This window comes from Dendrobates tinctorius, unplaced genomic scaffold, assembly GCF_039654945.1.
Source record: "Dendrobates tinctorius isolate UK_male_01 unplaced genomic scaffold, ASM3965494v1 ptg000073l, whole genome shotgun sequence".
NCBI classification, from domain to species: domain Eukaryota; kingdom Metazoa; phylum Chordata; class Amphibia; order Anura; family Dendrobatidae; genus Dendrobates; species Dendrobates tinctorius.
This window is the reverse complement of record NW_027361741.1, coordinates 5,355,637-5,374,745: the sequence shown is the minus strand read 5'-3', so window position 1 is coordinate 5,374,745 and position 19,109 is coordinate 5,355,637. Positions and strand designations below refer to the sequence as shown.

At 45.5% G+C, this 19,109-nt stretch overlaps 1 protein-coding gene across 5 annotated transcripts in view; it reads right to left on the bottom strand.

The window, feature by feature from the left end:
• The window catches only part of DAO (D-amino acid oxidase), a 142,019-nt gene that overhangs the window by 62,048 nt on the left and 60,862 nt on the right, over nucleotides 1-19,109 (bottom strand). The window contains exon 1 of one of the 5 annotated variants that reach the window (XM_073582593.1): nucleotides 9,136-9,237. The exons of 3 other annotated variants lie outside the window; for them this stretch is intronic. Coding sequence is in view for 1 of the 2 variants with exons in the window: in XM_073582589.1 (XP_073438690.1) it covers nucleotides 220-263 (44 nt within the window). In the remaining variant the exon portion in view is untranslated. Of the gene's footprint in view, nucleotides 1-219; nucleotides 363-9,135; nucleotides 9,238-19,109 lie in introns of those variants that run through there. One more of the 5 variants, XM_073582589.1, reaches the window with a different exon arrangement.

Here is a 19,109-nt window from a genome sequence, read left to right as displayed (position 1 = left end):
ACAAAGCTATCGCCTGTAAGCATGCCCGTAGCCCTGTAAACATGTCTAAACTTGTGCATGGTAAGTTGATTTTTAGCTGTGCTGTTCCTTTAAACTGTAATGACAAGATTTATACCACATGTTGCAGTTGGGGGTTGTGATGTTACATTGTTGGGCACTGAAATGCCAAGCTAATATCATAAGCATACAATGTGGCATGGAACAATAAGAAAGCAGTACCTGGCAGTGGGACCCAGACACGAAGAAGCGCCCTTCCAGAACATAGCTCCAAATGAATAAGTTCAGCTTCCCACATGCGAGCAGCTGAGCACAAGGAAGTGTCTCCTCCAAGTTTCATTTTCATTTGTAGTACTCTATGGTCTGAGCACATTGGGGCCATTGTCTGCAGCACTACAGTGGCTGAAAGAAAAACGACAACCTGCGCTATGGGAGAAAAGGGCGGCTGTAAGGAGGCAATCTGTAGCAGGCACTTCTTGGGACACTGTATTACTACGTCTTCTAGTACTATAAGCGGTATTATAGTACAGTATTATACTATAGTAGAGGACAGCTAAAACATGGGTTTCAAGAATGTGTCACATGTCAGGCTGTGTGCTTTTGTTTACTTACAATGAAGGTTTTATCACCTGATGATTGTCATTGCCTGGGCTACAGCAGTGTGTGCATGCTAGTCCAACTCCGCCCCTTCCTGTGATAAGCAGCTCACTGTCTATAAACAATATACATACAAAGCCTGGTGTGGGCGGGGTTCTCTTTCTCGACTCTGCTGTATTTCTAAATCTAAGAACTCTGATTCTGTCACCACTACTGCACCCAGTAAACTAAGTGATACGTTGTTAGATTCAGCATCTCTCTTTGCCTACTGTATTTTTCAGACTATAAGACGCACTTTTTCCCCAAAAAATTTGGGAGGAAAATGGGGGTGCGTCTTATAGTCCGAACACAGGCTTATGGGAGGATGCGGCAGTGGTGAGGCAAGCATCCCTTGCTCAGGAGACAAGCAGCGGCAGAGGTGTGGCGATGCTGATGCTCGGTGTTGGCGGTGGGTGGTGATGAGTGCATTGTTGTGGTTTCCCTGCTGCCATCTTCCTGAAAATTGAGATCTTGGCGGCAATTTTCCTGAAGTCGGAGGCCTCCGAGATCTCAATGAGCGCACACGCGGCCTCAGGAAGATGGCCACCTAGAAACCGGTGATGCACTTGACTCGGCTGTGGCGTCGCCACATTTCTTCTTTCGGCATCCTGAGTCAGTAATAACGTGAAGATGCTGCAGTGTCTGGTAAATCATAAATGACTCCAGGGTCTGCTACTTGATATCTGCTCTGCCTCTCCACCGACCCACAGCATCACACCGCTGGGATACCCCAGGACTGCAGCATTGCCCCACTGCTGCCGCCGCATTCCTGAGGGAGGGACCATGCCTCCTATGACCCCACTCTACCACCGCCGGCCCTCAGGTAAGATACCTTAAATTCAGACCATAAGATAGACCCCCATCTTATAATAATCTTTTTTCTGCTATTTGGGGTGCATCTTACGGTCCGGTGAGTCTTTAGTCCGAAAAATGCGGTATATCATGCTGCTCTCAGATAATGTAGCAAAATCCTGTTGGCAGATTCCCTTTAAGTCCCATTACTAACATGAAACTTAATTGTTCTGACTATCTGATCTTTTCAGTTGAGTATGTTCATTAAAAGTAATGCATTCATGACCACAAAACCACTGGGCTATAGTAGATTACAAAGGCTACTTGTGCACAAGTAATAAAATATACCAGTCATTTATGTCTCCATTGATTACAACAACCAAAGGACCACTAGAGATTATGAAGCCACTGAATGTATCATTGATACTGGACACCAGCAATAAGAGTATAACACAAGAATGTAGTAGAAAAAAAATCAGGATCTGGAGTATTTTCAATCAAGCTAATATTTTTTAGTGGAAATATGTTCAAGTTTCCCATTGGCTGAGGGTGCTACAACTTACAAGAAGCAACAACACACTGAGGCCGGAGTCACACTAGCAAGAAATACGGATGAGTGCTATGCACAAAAACAACGCATTGCACTTGGACCAATGTTAATCTATGGAGCAGCTCCTATCAGCCAATTTTTTTTTTCTCAGCCGTATTATACAAGCTGAGAAAATCGCAGCATGCTGCGATTGTCAGCGTATTACGCCCGTAATACGCCAATGCAAGTCTATGGGGGCGAGAAAACTACGGATTACACACGGACCAGACGTGTGACTTGCGAGAAATACGCACCGGTGTCCTTTAACAAAAGCCAGGTTAATAAAGAATAGAATGAATAGATATATACATATAGAATACATATTGTAAGTTAGTGCTTATTGTTAGTGTTGGGGGACACTCACTTGGCTGCGAAATTGATGCATACAGGAACACTTTCCACTTAGTGCAATTTATTATGCCTTCATAAACCGCTGAGAAACATGTTACACGCCACATGCTTACACATAGTCCATCACAATCCTTGGTACACGGCTTTAACACGCTGTCATTAAACACGCTGGACCTCTTTGTCCAGTTACTGTGGGGGACTGCCTGCCGAACAGTTCATTAGTGTCCATAGAACATCACGGGCACCAAGAGTTATATCCCCATGTCCGGGGTTACCTCACAGGAGCTCCTACTCCAGATGCTGACTCTTTGGTAGTCCTCTCTCTCAGGGAAGCTGCCGAACTGGGATCACCGTCCTGGACAACGCCTAGCTCACCAGGCCACCTGACAGTCCAGATCCACAGATGGACAGTAGCTCCCCCAATGCAGTGCCGTCACTGACTCTGCAAACACACGTGGCCTGTCTGTGTGCTATTCAGGATGTCCATCTCCACTTTGGAACCGTCCAACACACAGGCCTCACCGGGTGCTATTCAGGGATCCGACCCTCCCCCCAGGGTCTCCCAACACACCGGTCACCAGGTCCAGGGCCTCAGCGTGTGCTATTCAGGACGTCCGTCCCCTCCTGAGACAGTCCAACACTCACGCCTCACCAGGTCCAAGGTCGCAGCACATGCTCCAGGGATCCGATCCTCCTAGGATCTCCCAACACTGACCCTCCAGGATCTTGCACCCTGAACCATTCAGGTACACACTCTCTCCCATGTGACCAGACCTCAGGCACATTATATGGTCCATAGTCACACCCACAGGTGAGGTATGGATCACATGGCTCATGACCTCATTGCAGGTCCTTTCAACACACCCAGCCATACACACACAGGCTTTACATTTGGTGTTCAGACACACGCCCCTGGGTGGGTTTGTAGGTGACTGGTCCCACTCATCTCACCAAGTCACTTGGAAGCTTCCCTATTGTAAAACATAAACCATCAGCAGTACCTCTGCTGATCAATACACATTCCAGCTTCCATCACAAGGCACCCACCCTTGTGATACTTATCGGCCATTTACAATCCTGCCGCTCACTATTTCCCCATCACAATAAAGGGAACACCTGCATGCATGTCCTGGGAAGCCCACACAGCGCCCCCTAGCTGTCACAGGGTCACTGCATTACAATATATACATGTCATTGTCATACCACTGACATCACTGAGGTTGTGCGAAGTCCCCGGCTGACCGGAGGTGAACTGACAGTGTGAGAAAAAGTTCAGAAACTTTCCCACGCTTATTAGTTCATCTCCGGTCAGTAGGGCGTGCCTGGGGGGGGCAAAAACAAGGCTATTAATATCTGCCCCCACTCACTGGCTTTCCCTTTCTGGGGGAGAAATTACCATGGTAGCCCACGCAATTTTTTTCAACAAATTTAACCGTTAATTTAACACCTACATGTCCCAAATTTGACACACATACCCTAATCTAATTATTAGCCAAAGACATATATAAAACTAAATGAAATGAAATGGTTTACTGTATGTAAACCATGTGTCATTTCATGTCGGGTTTTGTAATGATTTTACAGAAGCCAGCAATTGATTTAGCGGCTATTATGCTATGGAGAACGCTATGAAATATATATATATATATATGTGTCTCAATGACATGTGTGTGTATATATATATATATATATATATATATATATATGTATTCTATGTGTCTATATCTAATCTTTTGTGTGTGTTTTAATCTGTCATTGGGATCCATTATATGTTCATTTTGCAAGTCGGCAAGAAAATCTCGGCATACGGATGCCATACGGATTACATACAGATGCTTACATGAGCAAAAAACGCAGTCACGCCTAGCCAACGGATGACATATGGATCACTGTTCAGGGAACATTTCTGCGTATTACGAATGTAAAATACTCACCGTAGTTTTCTACGTTGTGTGTGACTCCAGCCTGACATTTATTTACAAGCTCAAACTGCTGAAGTTGTACTAGATCTCCTCTCACATCAAGTATTTGTGGCACAACCACAGCTAAAGATAAGGACAACAGTCTAAGTGAGATTTTTCTTTTAGGGTATTTTTCCACGTTCAGGAATACATCCGGATTAGCTGCGGGTTGAGCGCTGCATTCAGCCACAGCGTTCAATCCGCAGCGTCCAGATGTTACAGCATAGTGGATGGGATTTTATGAAATCCCATCTCCACTATGCGTCCTAATATGCGGGTGACACACCCATTAAACCTGATATGTGGCGCGTCTTTTAGACTGCAGCATGTCTGTTTACCTTGCGGAGATGCTAAGTCTCCGCAAGGTAAATAGCCTACTCTATGTATACGCTGCGGAGATTCCGGATGTGTTCAATGAGCACATCCGGAATCACCGTGCGCACAGAAAGGGGCGGCGCTTTGGGCGAGTGGGGTTTCCACCTTAATGGTTGAAACCATATGATACAGTCACAGTATATAGAAATGCTCCATTCTTTTGTTTGCCAGGGATCTGGCTTCTACTTGCATCCATAGGTAAACAGCTACAGTAGAACAGGAGAACTTCCCTTGTCTATGCACCCTGTGTGATATTTGGTATAATAGGTGTGGTTGGAATTGCTGGAACTCTTTGGCACTGTTCTTTATTTTGGACTTTTTTTTATTTACCGGTATGTTTCACTTAGATCCTCTGCCATGTTTCCCATTGTCACAATGTTACCTGACATTGCATGCATGAAATGTTCTCTTAGGGTACCGTTACACTTAGCGATGCAGCAGCGATCCCGACAACGATATGGATCGCTGGTGCATCGCTAAGTGGTCGCTAGTGAGCTGCCACACAGGCAGATCTCAACAGCGACATAGCTGGGGTCGCTACTTACCTGTCAGACGCGGCGATCCTGACATCCTCCTTCCCGCGTCCACGCGTCGCTCGTCGGCGCCACAGGAAGCGCCCGATGAGAAATGATCCAGGACCCTCTCGCACGACCAGCGATAATCAGCGGGGGAGCCGGTCGGAGGTAAGTATCAGACATAGCGATATAGCTAGCAATATCGCTGCTACGTCACAAAATCGGTGACTTTACAGCGATATTGCTAGCGATATCGCAGTGTGTAATGGGGGCTTTACCCGCCATGTCAACAAATTTAATGTAGTAGATCTTTCTGTCATGAAGATGCATATATTAGTGCGTGTGGTTTGATTTCTCTTCTGTACCCTGCAGTGTAAATGCACATAGAGTTGTGCTCATAAATTTTCAAACCCCAGGCAAATTGTGGAAGATGTGTACTATTTTAATAAGGGGTGATGGTATCACCTACCTATACAGCAGATAACTTATGGATTGATGAAGGAACCACACTTATCAGCAGAACGGGGCACTGCTATACCAGTTAAAATCGATCGGTAGTGTGCATGCTTGCCGAGTTCAGCATGCGCACTGCCATTCCATTCTAAGGGTTCACTCGCACTGTCGAGTAGCATCCGATGATTCTCTCATACGAGATAATAGGATACTATTTGCAGATAACCCTCGGCTCAAAATCTGCTGTGAGAGTGAGCCAAGCGTCATTCTACAGTGATCCGATTCTCTTGCATGCAAGAATCACAGCATAGGTGCAGAGCAGTCTAAAAAAGTAATTTCTCCATCTCCTCAATTGCCAGAATCCGCTATTAAACGGACTGCACTCAGACTATATCCGAGTGCAGTCTGGTTTCAAATGAACCCACAGACATGTATGAGTGCATGCTATCCGACTCTCTGAGCTAATCCCAGGGTGCTGCGATTGTTTTCTAACGCTTAATCAGAATGAGAAATTACTCGCAGATATGCACTGCCCCATAGAATAACACTGGTCCGAGGGCTATGTGATAAAACATTGGATAGCACTTGACCATGTTATACGGGACCGGAATGTGCGGCTGCATGTATTTCTATGCAGCTGAATGCTCCGATCCAAGTGCCGGCAGCAGTGCCGGGTATAAACATGCGAGACTTGTCAGAGTTTCTCGCAAGTGTAACCCCGGCCTAAGGCTAGTTTCACACTTGCTTTTTTTTGCAGCGCGTTTTTCCCGCAAAAAAACGCATTGAAAAAACGCATACATAAGCATACAACTGCTGCGTTTTTTTCAAGCATTTTTATGAGCATGCATGAAAAAAACGCAGCGTTTTTATGCGTTTGTATGCGTTTTTAGTGCGTTTTTACCGCGTTTGCGTTTTTTTCCAACATTTTTAGGTGGCCCCTCACACTACCCAAACCATGACTTTACTAACCCTAACCCTGACCCTAACCCTAACCCTGACCCTAACCCTAACCCTTAACCAAATCATACTTAACCCTAACCCAAACCCTAAACCCTAACTAACCCTAACCCTAACCCTGACCCTAACCCTAACCCTAACCCTGACCCTAACCCTTAACAAAACCATACTTAACCCTAACCCTGACCCTAACCCTAACCCTAACCCTGACCCTGACCCTAACCCTTAACCAAACCATACTTAACCCTAATCCTGACCCTAACCCTGACCCTAACCCTAACCCTGACCCTAACCCTTAACAAAACCATACTAACCCTAATCCTGACCCTAACCCTGACCCTAATCCTTAACAAAACCATACTTAACCCTAATCCTGACCCTAACCCTGACCCTAACCCTAACCCTAACCCTGACCCTGACCCTAACCCTAACCCTGACCCTAACCCTTAACAAAACCATACTTAACCCTAACCCTAACCCTAACCCTGACCCTGACCCTAACCCTTAACCAAACCATACTTAACCCTAATCCTGACCCTAACCCTAACCCTGACCCTAACCCTTAACAAAACCATACTAACCCTAATCCTGACCCTAACCCTGACCCTAATCCTTAACAAAACCATACTTAACCCTAACCCTAACCCTGACCCTAACCCTTAACAAAACCATACTTAACCCTAATCCTGACCCTAACCATGACCCTAATCCTTAACAAAACCATACTTAACCCTAACCCTGACCCAAACCCCAACCCTAACCCTGACCCTGACCATAACCCTAACCCTAAACCCCCTTAACTAACCCTAACTCTAACCCAAACCCCTAAATTCCATGGTTAAAAAAAAAAACGCATATGCAAAAAAACGCATACATGAGCATGCCAGTGCGCACATATGCGCATCCATAGGCTATAATGGCCATTTTTAGCGCAAAACGTGCGCATATGTGCGCATGCGCTTTTTTGCAGGGCCAAAAAATGCAACATGCTGCGTCTGGAAAATCCCAACGCACACCCCAAAAAAACGCAGCGCATGAAAATCGCATACATGCGCTTACCAGCGCGCAGGTATGCGCACCCATGTTAAATATAGGGGAAAAAACGCATGCGCAGGTGTGCGTTTTTTTCCAGCGCTAAAAAACGCAAATGTGAAACCAGCCTAACAGAGATAAAGGGGCCCTTAACTGCTGAACTACCACCGTTTTATAAATTATCGCTTAGGCTAAGTTCACCCTTGCTTATGTTGCATTTCTGTGCATTCGGCGGCACGTCAAAACACCGCATGCAGACGCCTCCGCATACAACGCATGTCCCTGCGTACCCAATGTTAAAGATAGGCATGTGGAAGTAGGCGGAGCTTAAGGGAAGACGTACACAGCCATACGCAGACCAGCCATATGCAGGTGTGAACATAGCCTTATAGACCCGTTATTACTAGAGTTGAGCGACTTTGGACGGATCGGGTTTCATGAAACAAAATTTGAGTCGGATGAAACTGGTCCGACTAGGGCAAAAAAGTTGGAGTTTCATCCGAAACCCGACCCCCAATGCAAGCCAATGGGAAATAAAAGTCGGCATTGAGTGGATGACATTCATCCACTCAATGCCGACTTTTATTCCCCATTGACTTGCATTGGGGCCGGGTTTCGGACGAAACGCAGACTTTTTTGCCCTTGTCGGACCAGTTTCATCTGATTCAAATTTTGTTTCATGAAACCCGATCCGTCCAAAGTCGCTCAACTCTAGTTATTACTTATCGTTACTAGACCATGCCTTTAATGAAAGCCATGAAAAAAAAATGTATATTTTCAATGTGTTTCAAATTCATCTATGAGACATCATAGAATTTCACTATCATAAATAAGCCATACTGATCAAAAAATAATGTAGTTTTACTGTTCAAAAATTTCCATTAAAAGTATAACATTATTTTTTGCAATACATATTGTTAGATAGAATATTAGCAACAATAATCATAACAGCATGAAGGCTTTGTTCACATTTTGCATCAGAGCCTAAATTACAGATTCTGGCAGATTTGAAAGAAAGAATAGCTTGGCATGCACTGGTCGCATGCACTGGTGGCATGCACTGCAACTTGATTACTGATAAAAAACAGAAACTATGATGCAGTTGTGAACAGAAGAGGTATGATAAAATACAACCCAATCTATATTCCCTGATGATAATCTTATTTTCTTTGTATTTTTCATTATTTTGCCTTGAATTTTAGATTTGTATTTTAATTTAATAGCATGCAAAGCAATAAAAACATGTAACAATAGAAAATACAACTGAATACAGGTAATAAAGGCACGACGTACTGCCTGGGAAGGAATTGTCGACGTAGCATCTTAATAACCAGAACAAGCGATTGTGTAACCATATCAGTACAATACATGCCACTCTGAGAAAAAGGCAAATAATCACTAGACACAAAGTACTCAACACCAAAAATGCCCAGCATATGTATATTATTTTTATATTCTATAAGGCAACTCTACTCACTTTTCTCTCCACTAGATTAGGATGTTTTGCTGTAAAACTGTGTCACTGGATGTTGTGTAAGATTACTTATTCATAATCTTGCAGAATTAATGGGCATTAACATTACTCCACCCGCATCAGACTGTAACCACATCCCTGCTCCTGTTATACATGCAGAATTCAAGATTTCCAGGCACCTGATATATGAACACTTTTATTTATTCCATCTGAAAAAAAATTACAGTGTAGTTTTGGACATACTTGGCAAACACTGGCGATATTGACCACTGTATCTTCTTCTTCTTCCTCAGTTCCATCAGACTCATCATAAATAACTCTGGAGATAAGCAAAGGTTAAAATAAACCTGTTAACTTGGAAAGCTCTATACCTGAAGATATAGGGTTAATCTGCAGGTGCATACAAATTACAATGCTGCCTTGATGCCTTACTGAGAGTTTGGCTACAAGAAGAAAAAGAGCTTAATTCCTCCTAGGAGCTGCCAGACTTCAGTCATGGGGATGGTGCACGGAGCAGCTACAGTCACCACTCAGAGCACCACTCACTGTACGTTAAAAGGCACATTCCATCATTTTGATTGACAGTCAGCAGTGTGTATGTGCAGCGCAGAGCAAGCTGTCAATCAACTATCGGGAGATGTTTACAGTTGCCTCTTTGAAGCCGCTCTGGGCATGACCCAATGACTGATAACCAGTTGTTCTCTGGAGGATAAAAGATAATTTTCTCCTGGTAGCCTCACTTTCAATATGTCAGCCAAGGAGCATTGTAAGTTTATTATCCTGCAGATTAACCCTGTGTCTGCAGGTAAATAGTGTTTTCCAAGGTGACAGGGTTCCTTTTAAAAACATCTAAATACATCCATTCTACAGTATAGGTGTGATACTGAGTCACTTCTCACTGGCAAGCCGTGAGACAGGAAGTCAAGGATTCCGTGGTCAAATGCCAGGAGGGTACGTCATAGACAAAGGGATAATTCAAATGGATACTCAAAAGCAAAGTCCGGGGTCAGGAAAGCAAGCTCAGAGTGTGTCAAAGGGGTAATAAAAAGGGATAGTTAAAAAGGCAAATCCAGTTCCGGTGACAAAGACAAGGATATCAGAATACAGATCATAGAGAAAACACACCCCTACAAGGTCTGATAATAGCCAATCAGCTAAATAGCCAGGTAATCACCCAGAATGAGTGACACCTAGAAGACCCTGAAAGCCCAGCCAGATCGCAATCTGTCTATCACAATCAGGGCTGCCACTGGGAATTTCAGGGCCCCATACTGGCAAAATTTTCAAGCCCCTTTGAGACTCCACTCAGACTTGATCCTTGGAACCTTCCACAGTCCCACCGCCCACTCTTGGAAAAACTCAACTTCTGCACCACATCCTCACCAATCAGATATTAAAGGGAATCTGTCACCCTTTTTTTGCCCTATCAGCTGCTGGCATTGACATCAGGGGCTTATCTACAGAATTCTGTAATGCTGTAGATAAGCCCCGATGTAACCTGAAAGATAAGAAAAACACGTTAGATTATACTCACCGGAGAGGACGGTCCAGTCCGATGGGTGTCGCGGTCCGGTCCGGCACCTCCCATCTTCATACGATGCCGTCCTCTTCTTCCCTTCCTGTAGTAGCTCCGGCGCAGGCGCACTGCTCTGCCCTGTTGAGGGCAGAGCAGAGTCCTGCAGTGCGCAGGCGTCAGGAGAGGTCTGCACCTGCTTACTGCAGTATTCTGCTCTGCCCTCAACAGGGCAGAGCAGTGCGCCTGCGCCGGAGCCACTACAGGAAGGGAAGAAGAAGACGGCATCGCATGAAGATGGGAGGAGCCGGACCAGACCGCGACACCCATTGGACCGAACTTCCCCCTCCGGTGAGTATAATCTAACGTGTTTTTCTTATCTTTCAGGTTACATCTGTCACGATCCAGGTTGGATCTGACAGAGTAAATGCACAAAGTAACCTTTCTTTTTTCCCTTGGCTGTGTGCCAAAGGTGGTTTTGCCCCGATGGCAGTTAGGGTCATTGCACTGTGGTGATTTCAGTTGTAGTTTTCCCCCCGGTGGCCATTAGGGTCATTACACTCTTGTGCATGTAATTATGTAACAGGTGTGATAGCTCTATAAGAGAGTATCAGGTGTGTTAATCACTGTTGGTGATAAAGTATTCATTTGCAAGCGGGCCTGGGTGAAGGATGGAGCTGGGGGAGAGTCATGGGCAGCTCAGTGGGATCCCTGGAGTGTCAGCTATGGTGTCTGCAAGGAGTGCTGGCATGTCGTGGTGGAGTCGCAGCTATGGTGTCAGCAAGGAGTTCGTGCATGGATTGGTGGAGTGGCAGCTATGGTGTAGAGCTGCACTCAAAATGCTGGACGTTGTTTCTGAGAGCTGGACTCAAGCATGCTGGACTTTTTGGCAGAAAATCTGGACTCATTTGCGGGACTCTGTTTCTGGACAGCTGCACGCAGGTGTGGACTCTGTTTGCTCCAAGGCTGCACTATGATGCTGAGAAGGTCCGTTTCTGGACAGTGCACCCAGATGTCGGACACGGTGGAGGAAAAGATGCACGCAGGTGGTGGGCTCTGTTGCTGGGAGCGTAAGCAACAGAGCAAAGCTAAGTGGTGTTCCCCTGTTTTGTCACGTTTCCTTGTGTGTGTTTAGTGCAGTGGTGGGATTAGTTTCCGCACTGATCAATTCCCTAGTGAGGGTTTAGGTGCAGGGCGAGTCAGGGTTTTGAGGTTCCTGATCGGCGCCCGGTGCGGAACCGGCCTAGGGAACGTTAGGAGTGTAGAGACACTCACTCAGGGGAGTGCAGGAGGTCTCCACTTCCCCGTTTCCCTATCACAGGGCCACCATTGTTATTGTTACCCAGGTTTTCCCTATTCCCTTTGTCTTATTGTATTAGTTACCGGCCTGCGGGCCGCGTCACATAGGACAATCACACATGCCGCGTCCTGTTGTATCAGTTACCGGCCTGCTGGCCGTGTCACTCAGGACGGGGTACGTGACAACATCAGGGGCTTATCTACAGCATTACAGAATGCTGTAGATAAGCCCCTGATGTCAATGCCGGCAGCTGATAGGGCAAAAAAAAAGGGTGACAGATTCCCTTTAACAGCAGCTTGTTCTGGTCAAAAGCTTTTTTAAGCTGTCACCAAGAAAAGGTAGACTCTTTTGGCCAGGCCCTACTCTGCTCTAGCCTATTAAAAATTTCTTATAATAACAATACTCTTTTTATGTATATTTTTATGTATATTTATGTCACATATTTTTTTTAAATGACCATTAATACCACTTACAAGGGATAAATACCGTCCGTCACACCATGACCAGATCACATATTACCATCAAATAGTGACCAAATAATACCATATACAAGGAACAAATACTGTCACACTACGACCAGATCACATATTACCTCCACATAGTAACCGAAGACTACAATACTGATCATTAATAAAAAAATCACAATACTAAATGCCATTATACACAATGTCATGCCGTTCTGTCTGTATCTGCTTGTCGGCATGACAATGCATGTTTTTGCTTTAACCCTTTGGTCCAATTGAGCTGGGATTCTGTTGGCTGTTACCTGTTTGGAGCCTGCCCAGTTCCCTGCTCTGCTGCGTAGCCGTACATGTGTTGTTAGGTCTTTGCTCTGCTGCATGACCATCCGCATGAGCCGTCCTTGGTTGCCTCTGTGGAAGCTGTCTGTGGGTTGGGAGGTCATTTGCAGCTAGTGCATGACTTTCCATGTGTCTGGGCGTGCAGCCGCTGCCAGGAGTCCTGAGCCTCAGTTCCTGCACTGACTGTGCTGTTATGGTTTCTGTTTGTGCTTATGGCTTGCATGGCCACGTCTTCCCTGCTTTTATCAGGCTTAGCGTGTGTAATTGAAATGCTGTCCCCAAACAATTGCTGAGGGCCAACTCCTATATAGAGTTCCCCTGCCCTATGGATGGGGCCAGAGCTACTCATAAAGCTCCTGAACTTTGCCATGTGTGGTTTGTGTTCCTTGACCTCTCCTGTATGTTTTGGTACCAAAGTCCTTGCCTTGATTCCAGTTCCTGCGCCTGTCCTGGAGGCGGTATATCCAGGCCTGAATCCTTGATCCTGTACCTGACCCTATCTGAACTGTCTGTTGTGTTGTGTTCCTGGAATCCCTTTGTGTCTGGAGCCTCGCACCCAGAGATTCTGAGTCTCTTGTAACTGGTGTTTCCGCTAAGCATCTACTACCGTCTGCTCTGACTACCATGCGGTGCTAGTTCCAGCAATCCTGCGGTTCTAGCACCATCACGCTTGAGTTCCTTCCTAGGTCCGATGCCCGGAGCCTCATGACCGCAGTCTGGAACCTGATGACCGCTGCCTGAAGCTAGGAGCCTGATGACCGCAGTGGTGCCTGTAGGTCATGTCGGATGTCCGGAACCAAACGACTGCTGTCTGATGTCTTGCCGGTGTCCCTGATGTCTTGCCGGTGTCCTGATGTCCTCGTGTACCCTGATGTCCTGCCTGCGTGTACCCTGATGTCCTGCCTGCGTCCTGATGACCTTGTGTACCCTGATGTCTTGCCTGTGTCCTGATGTCCCGATGACCCGCCTATGTGTGCCTCGGTGATTCGTTGGTGCCTTGGGGTCCACTGGGTGGTACCCTTCTGGGAGGTGTGGAATCGGGAGCCTGGCATAGTCATGTTTGGCTTATGTACTGTGTGACTTTACTTTAGTAAACTTTATGTTCTCTATACCTGAAGTTGTGTGGTGTAATCAAGTCCTACGTGTCTTCTCATTGTCCACATGCTCAGCTGCCACAGAATCCCGGTCACTGCTCATTTCTGGTTCAGGGTAGTCCCGGGTCCCCCTCTGCAGTATAGAGGGTCCATATTGCGTCCCTGGGAGACGCCCGCCCCACACCGTCGTGGTCAGTCGGTGTGGGGGTGTTTTTGGGATGGGCCACGTCTGCGGCAGCAGTTTTCTTTGACACACAGGAGCTCTGTATTTACTGTCAGTGTACAGGTAATACAGGGATCACCAGTGACATTATACACAGGAGCTCTGTACATAGTGTACCGACCGCCATCACGTCTTCTAGCCCGGTCTCGTCTCTGCATAAAATAACACATAGTTACCTAGAGCCCTGCTTCCAGAGCACATTCCCCACTTTTTCCCTTTCTTCAGCTAAATAGAGACATGCACCCATCATTAATATTTAATTCGTTATTATGCAACCCACCATTTCAAATATAAATTATAATCCACCACTGTGACCCTACTAACTATGCATAGCCACTTTCCCCACCTAATAAATATATAAATTAATTAGCACTTGTATTCTTTCCAACAATTTATTACCAGTCACTGCATCCTCAGCGCCCACACTATGTGCTTCCTGCTCCCCCGATTCATTATATTTACATGCTCCTTCCGCCCCAATTTATTGTCATGTCTTCTCGCTCTCACCCTCTATTCATTATCAACTGCTCTCCCTCACATTCAATATATCATTTACTCCCCCACCCTCAAAATTCTCTATTATTTGGTCTCCCCCCAAGTCATCATTTGCTCACCCCACCCCGACCTTCAGTTCATCATTTGCTCTCCACACCCCGCACCTTGAATTCAATTCCTGTTCCCGGTCCCTCACACTCAGTTCATCATTTTCAGTCTCCCATTCTCCCCTCACTTAATTTGCCGTCCCCCCCACTTCATCATTTGCAGTCCCCTTTCAGACACACTTCATCATTTGCAGACCCCCCAGATACACTTCAACATTTGCAGTCCCCCCTCAGACATACTTCATCATTTGTAGTCCCCCCTCCCCCTCAGATACACTTCATCATGTGCAGTCTTCCTCACCCCTTCATCATGTGCAGTCCCCCCTCACCCCACTACTTCATTATTTGCAGTTCCCCCTCCTCCTTCCCTCACCCATTTAATTCATTTTATAAAGAAAACAAAAATGTTTTCATACTTACCTCAGGCAGGTGCAGTTCCGCTTCTAGTGTCCTAGTACATGTCGGCGTGTACGCAATGACATCGTTGCATACGCGCAGTCACCTGATCGGAAGTACAGAGAAGGTGAAGGGAGCTACAACTGCGCAGAAGGCAAGGTTAGACAGCCATGGAGCTTCAAGAAAGCTTGCAGGCCAAAGCGCCGATGTGTGCGACGTAGAGCACAGCACTTTAGTGCGTGACAGGGCCTGGTGAGCAGAAGCATAACGGGTGGGGCCCGGGCCCCCTTCTGTACTGCTGATCACCAGGCCCCATACAGCAGTAAAGGCAGTAATGCTGTGATGGCGGCCCTGATCAAAATACCGACAGTCCAGCACATCTCTGCTCAGATTGGGCGATTGGGCTGTCACTCACAAGACTGACAGCTCAACACGCCCCTATCCTATAGAGTGGCTGAGTTGTCACTCACATAGGTGAGCAATTCATACTTGCGTGCATAAGCCACATGCCTCATGTTAATTTTCACACTTGATATTTTTTGTATTGTTGCCATGCATAATAAATGTCATGCTGTCACTCATTAGCACTTTATATCTGAACATATACAGATACCGACTGATGACCGATTCATGCGGTGTTGCATAAATACCCTTATTTATTATAATGATGGCTGCTTCATATACTACAAACACTTTTTACCTACTGTTCCCCCCTACTTCTGTGTAGACTGAATCTAAAATAAAAACAAAATGAGTAAATATCCTGCAGTAAATAAATAAATAGCAATAATGCAGAAAAGTAACATAAGGTACTTAGTTAACACTGTTTTAAATAAAAAAACGTAAAAGACATCCCACCACGTCAAGGTGACCCTAATCCGGTACATACACTACATGCAATTTTACCTTCTGTTTCTCCTCTTCTTCCGAGTAGATTGTAAGCTCTTATGACTAGGGTCCTCACACATCTTATTTGAATTGGTGAACTATATATTATTCTATAATGTCTGATTTTGTTTGGATATGTAACCTCTGAATTGTAAAGTTCTGTGGAATATGTTAGCGTTATATAATTAATATTATTGTTAACATTCAGATACATTATAGTGAAGTGTTACTCATATATCCAGTGACTTGAATTTTTGAATTCTACAAGGTTTATCAACAGGTAGGAATGGCGAACCAAGTCTGGAAGGAGCCATACTATTCAATGTACACCATCTCCATGCTACATGTAAACTAACCATAGAAAAAGAGGTTATTCCCATCACAGAAAGTGATGGCATACCACTAAGATTTTCCATAACTTCCTAATCAACGAGGAGCCAACTGCCAGAACCCAACTGAAATTGAGGGACTTCATTTTGCACTGCAATTTCCAGTACAGTGAGTTACCAGGAGCACCAGCTTGCAGTGAAAAATTGTGGTAGGGGTTTCCATTTTAATTGGTCCCTTTATCATATAAATCAAGTTGTCTGAAATTAATGTCATGAATAGTAAATCTGCAAATCACTTAATTTGAAAAATTCTGTTGTCGTATCTCTATAAATCACTCCACGGGCCACTAGTGTGCTGGACACTCTTGTCTGTACAGTGCTTGGCAAGTGACCTGTCTTTAGCAGCCGAGATGCTGAGACAAGTACAGGAAGTGATGGTGGGATATTGTTTCCTCTGCTCCTCATCTATCTATGAAACTGCGCACAGACCTCACAGTGAAGTGAAATTAAGTTTCAGCTCATATAATGCAGGCAGAGTGCTGATGTTGAGGAACAGCTCACGAAAGTAGTGGATGGCAAGCTATAAAACATAAGAATCTGAACTCTTCCCGGAAATCCTAAACTGGTATATGCACCATAAGCTGTTTTAATTTGTTGTGGGAGATGAGGATAGCAAGATGATGTGTTTTGTACAAGTTTCGAGTGAAAGAACAGGTACAATGTAAATTAGCACTGTGGCCCTTTTAAACTGAGTATTGGTCACAGCAGTCAGAATCTGAGTTGGAAGTAGTGGCGTATTTTAGCAATTTGCATACATGCGGTCACATGCCAACTAGATGAGTGCAACGACTCTCAATAGAAGTGAAATGATCAATGCCTTCTAACTAAGTCTAGTCGGAATGTGGCCAGGAAGTATGCATATGACCGGCAGCTACTGGCACCAGCACTGGAAAATCCTGATAGCACAACCTGTGAAGATTCACAGGCTGGACAATTCCTTTAAGTAGTAGTATGAATATGTTTGGGTCAGTAGCGTAGCTACCGGGAGGGGCAAAGGGGGAGGGGGCCCACGGGAGGGGGCCCACCCAGAGCTACGCAGTATAGTCCCGATTTGGATTCCCCCCACCCCCCGCTGTCCCGCGCGGGATTTTACTTTCCCGCACTGAAGGGAGATAAGCCGCCACGCCCCCCCCTGCACCGACCCCATCTTCACCCTCCCGCAGAGACCCGGCCACCGCAGCTCCTCACAGCCTGCAATGATGTCGCTCGGCTGTTCTGAGTGCACAGGGCCTGTGATGAGGTCACAGGAGGGGAGGAGTCAGGGGTCACATGATCAGGGGCCTCCGTGTCTGCAGGACTCTGCTGTGCTGGTAGTCATGGTCCACTGCTGGATGAGGGAAGTTTATGTGTGGGGTCAGGAGGAGTTTACAAGTTGACGTATGAGAGCTCTGTGTGTACGAGGTGTACAAGCAGAGCCGCGTGTGTATGAGGTGTACAGAGCGGAGCCGTGTGTGTACGGAGCGGAGCCGTGTGTGTTCGAGGTGTACGGAGCAGAGCCGTGTGTGTACGAGGTGTACGGAGCAGAGCCAGATGTGTACGGAGCAGAGCCGAATGCGTACGAGGTGTACAGAGCGGAGGTGTGTGTGTACGAGGTGTACGGAGCAGAGGTGTTTGTGTACGAGGTGTACGGAGCGGAGATGTGTGTGTACGAGGTGTACGGAGCGTAGCCGTGTGTGTACAACGCGAACAGCAAGATCACCTTGGAATCAGGGATGTCAGCCAGGTGAGCGGATCATGATATGTCCTGCACCAGGAGGCTCAGGTGGGCATTACAATGGGAGCCGGGCTGCCTATGTATCTTTATAGAATCTTCCTTTCTCTCTCTGTTTTCTTTTGCTCTGTTCTTTCTTTCTTTCTATCTCTGTTCTTCTTTCCCTGTTCTTTCTCTCTTTCTGTTCTTTCTTTCTCTCTGTTCTTTCTCTCTCTCTCTGTTCTTTCTTTCTCTCTCTCTGTTCTTTCTCTCTGTTCATTCTTTCTATGTTCTTTATTTCTTTCCCCTTTTTCTTTCTCATTCCTTCTCTGTTCTTTCTTTCCCCTTTTTTTCTATCTCTCCCTCTTTTCTTTTTTTCTGTCCCCTGTTTCTTTCTCTCTGTTCTTTCTTTCTCTCTCTGTTTCTTTCTTTCCCCTCTTTCTTTCTCTCTCTGTTCTTTCTTTCTCTCTGTTCTTTCATTCCCCTCTTTCTTTCTCTCACTCTGTTCTTTCTTTCTTTCTTTCTCTCTGTTCTTTCTTTCCCCTCTTTATTTTTTCTCTCTCTCTCTGTTCTTTTTTTCTGTCCCCTCCTTCTTTCTCTCTGTTCTTTCTTTCTCTCTCTGTTTCTTTCTTTCCCGTCTTTCTTTTTCTCTCTCTGTTCTTTCTCTCTGTTCTTTCTTTCCCCTCTTTCTTTTTTTTTCTCTCTCTCTATTCTTTTTTCTGTCCTCTCTTTCTTTCTCTCTGTTCTTTTTTCTCTGTTCTTTCTTTCGCTCTGTTCTTTCTTTATTTCCTTTCTTTCTCTCTCTGTTTCTTTCTTCTTTCTTTCTCTCTGTTCTTTCTTTCCCCTCTTTCTTTCTCTTTCTCTGTTCTCTCTTTCTTTCCCCTCTTTCTTTGTTTCCATCTTTCTCCCTCTGTTCTTTCTTTCCCCTCTTTCTTTCCCTCTCTTTTCTTTTCTTACTTTCTCTTTCTCGTTTCTTTCTCTCTCTGTTTTCTTTTTTCTCTCTCTGTTCTTTCTTTCTTTCCCCTCTTTTTTTCTCTCCCACTCTCTGTTGTTTCTTTCCCCTCTTTCTTTTTTCTCTCTCT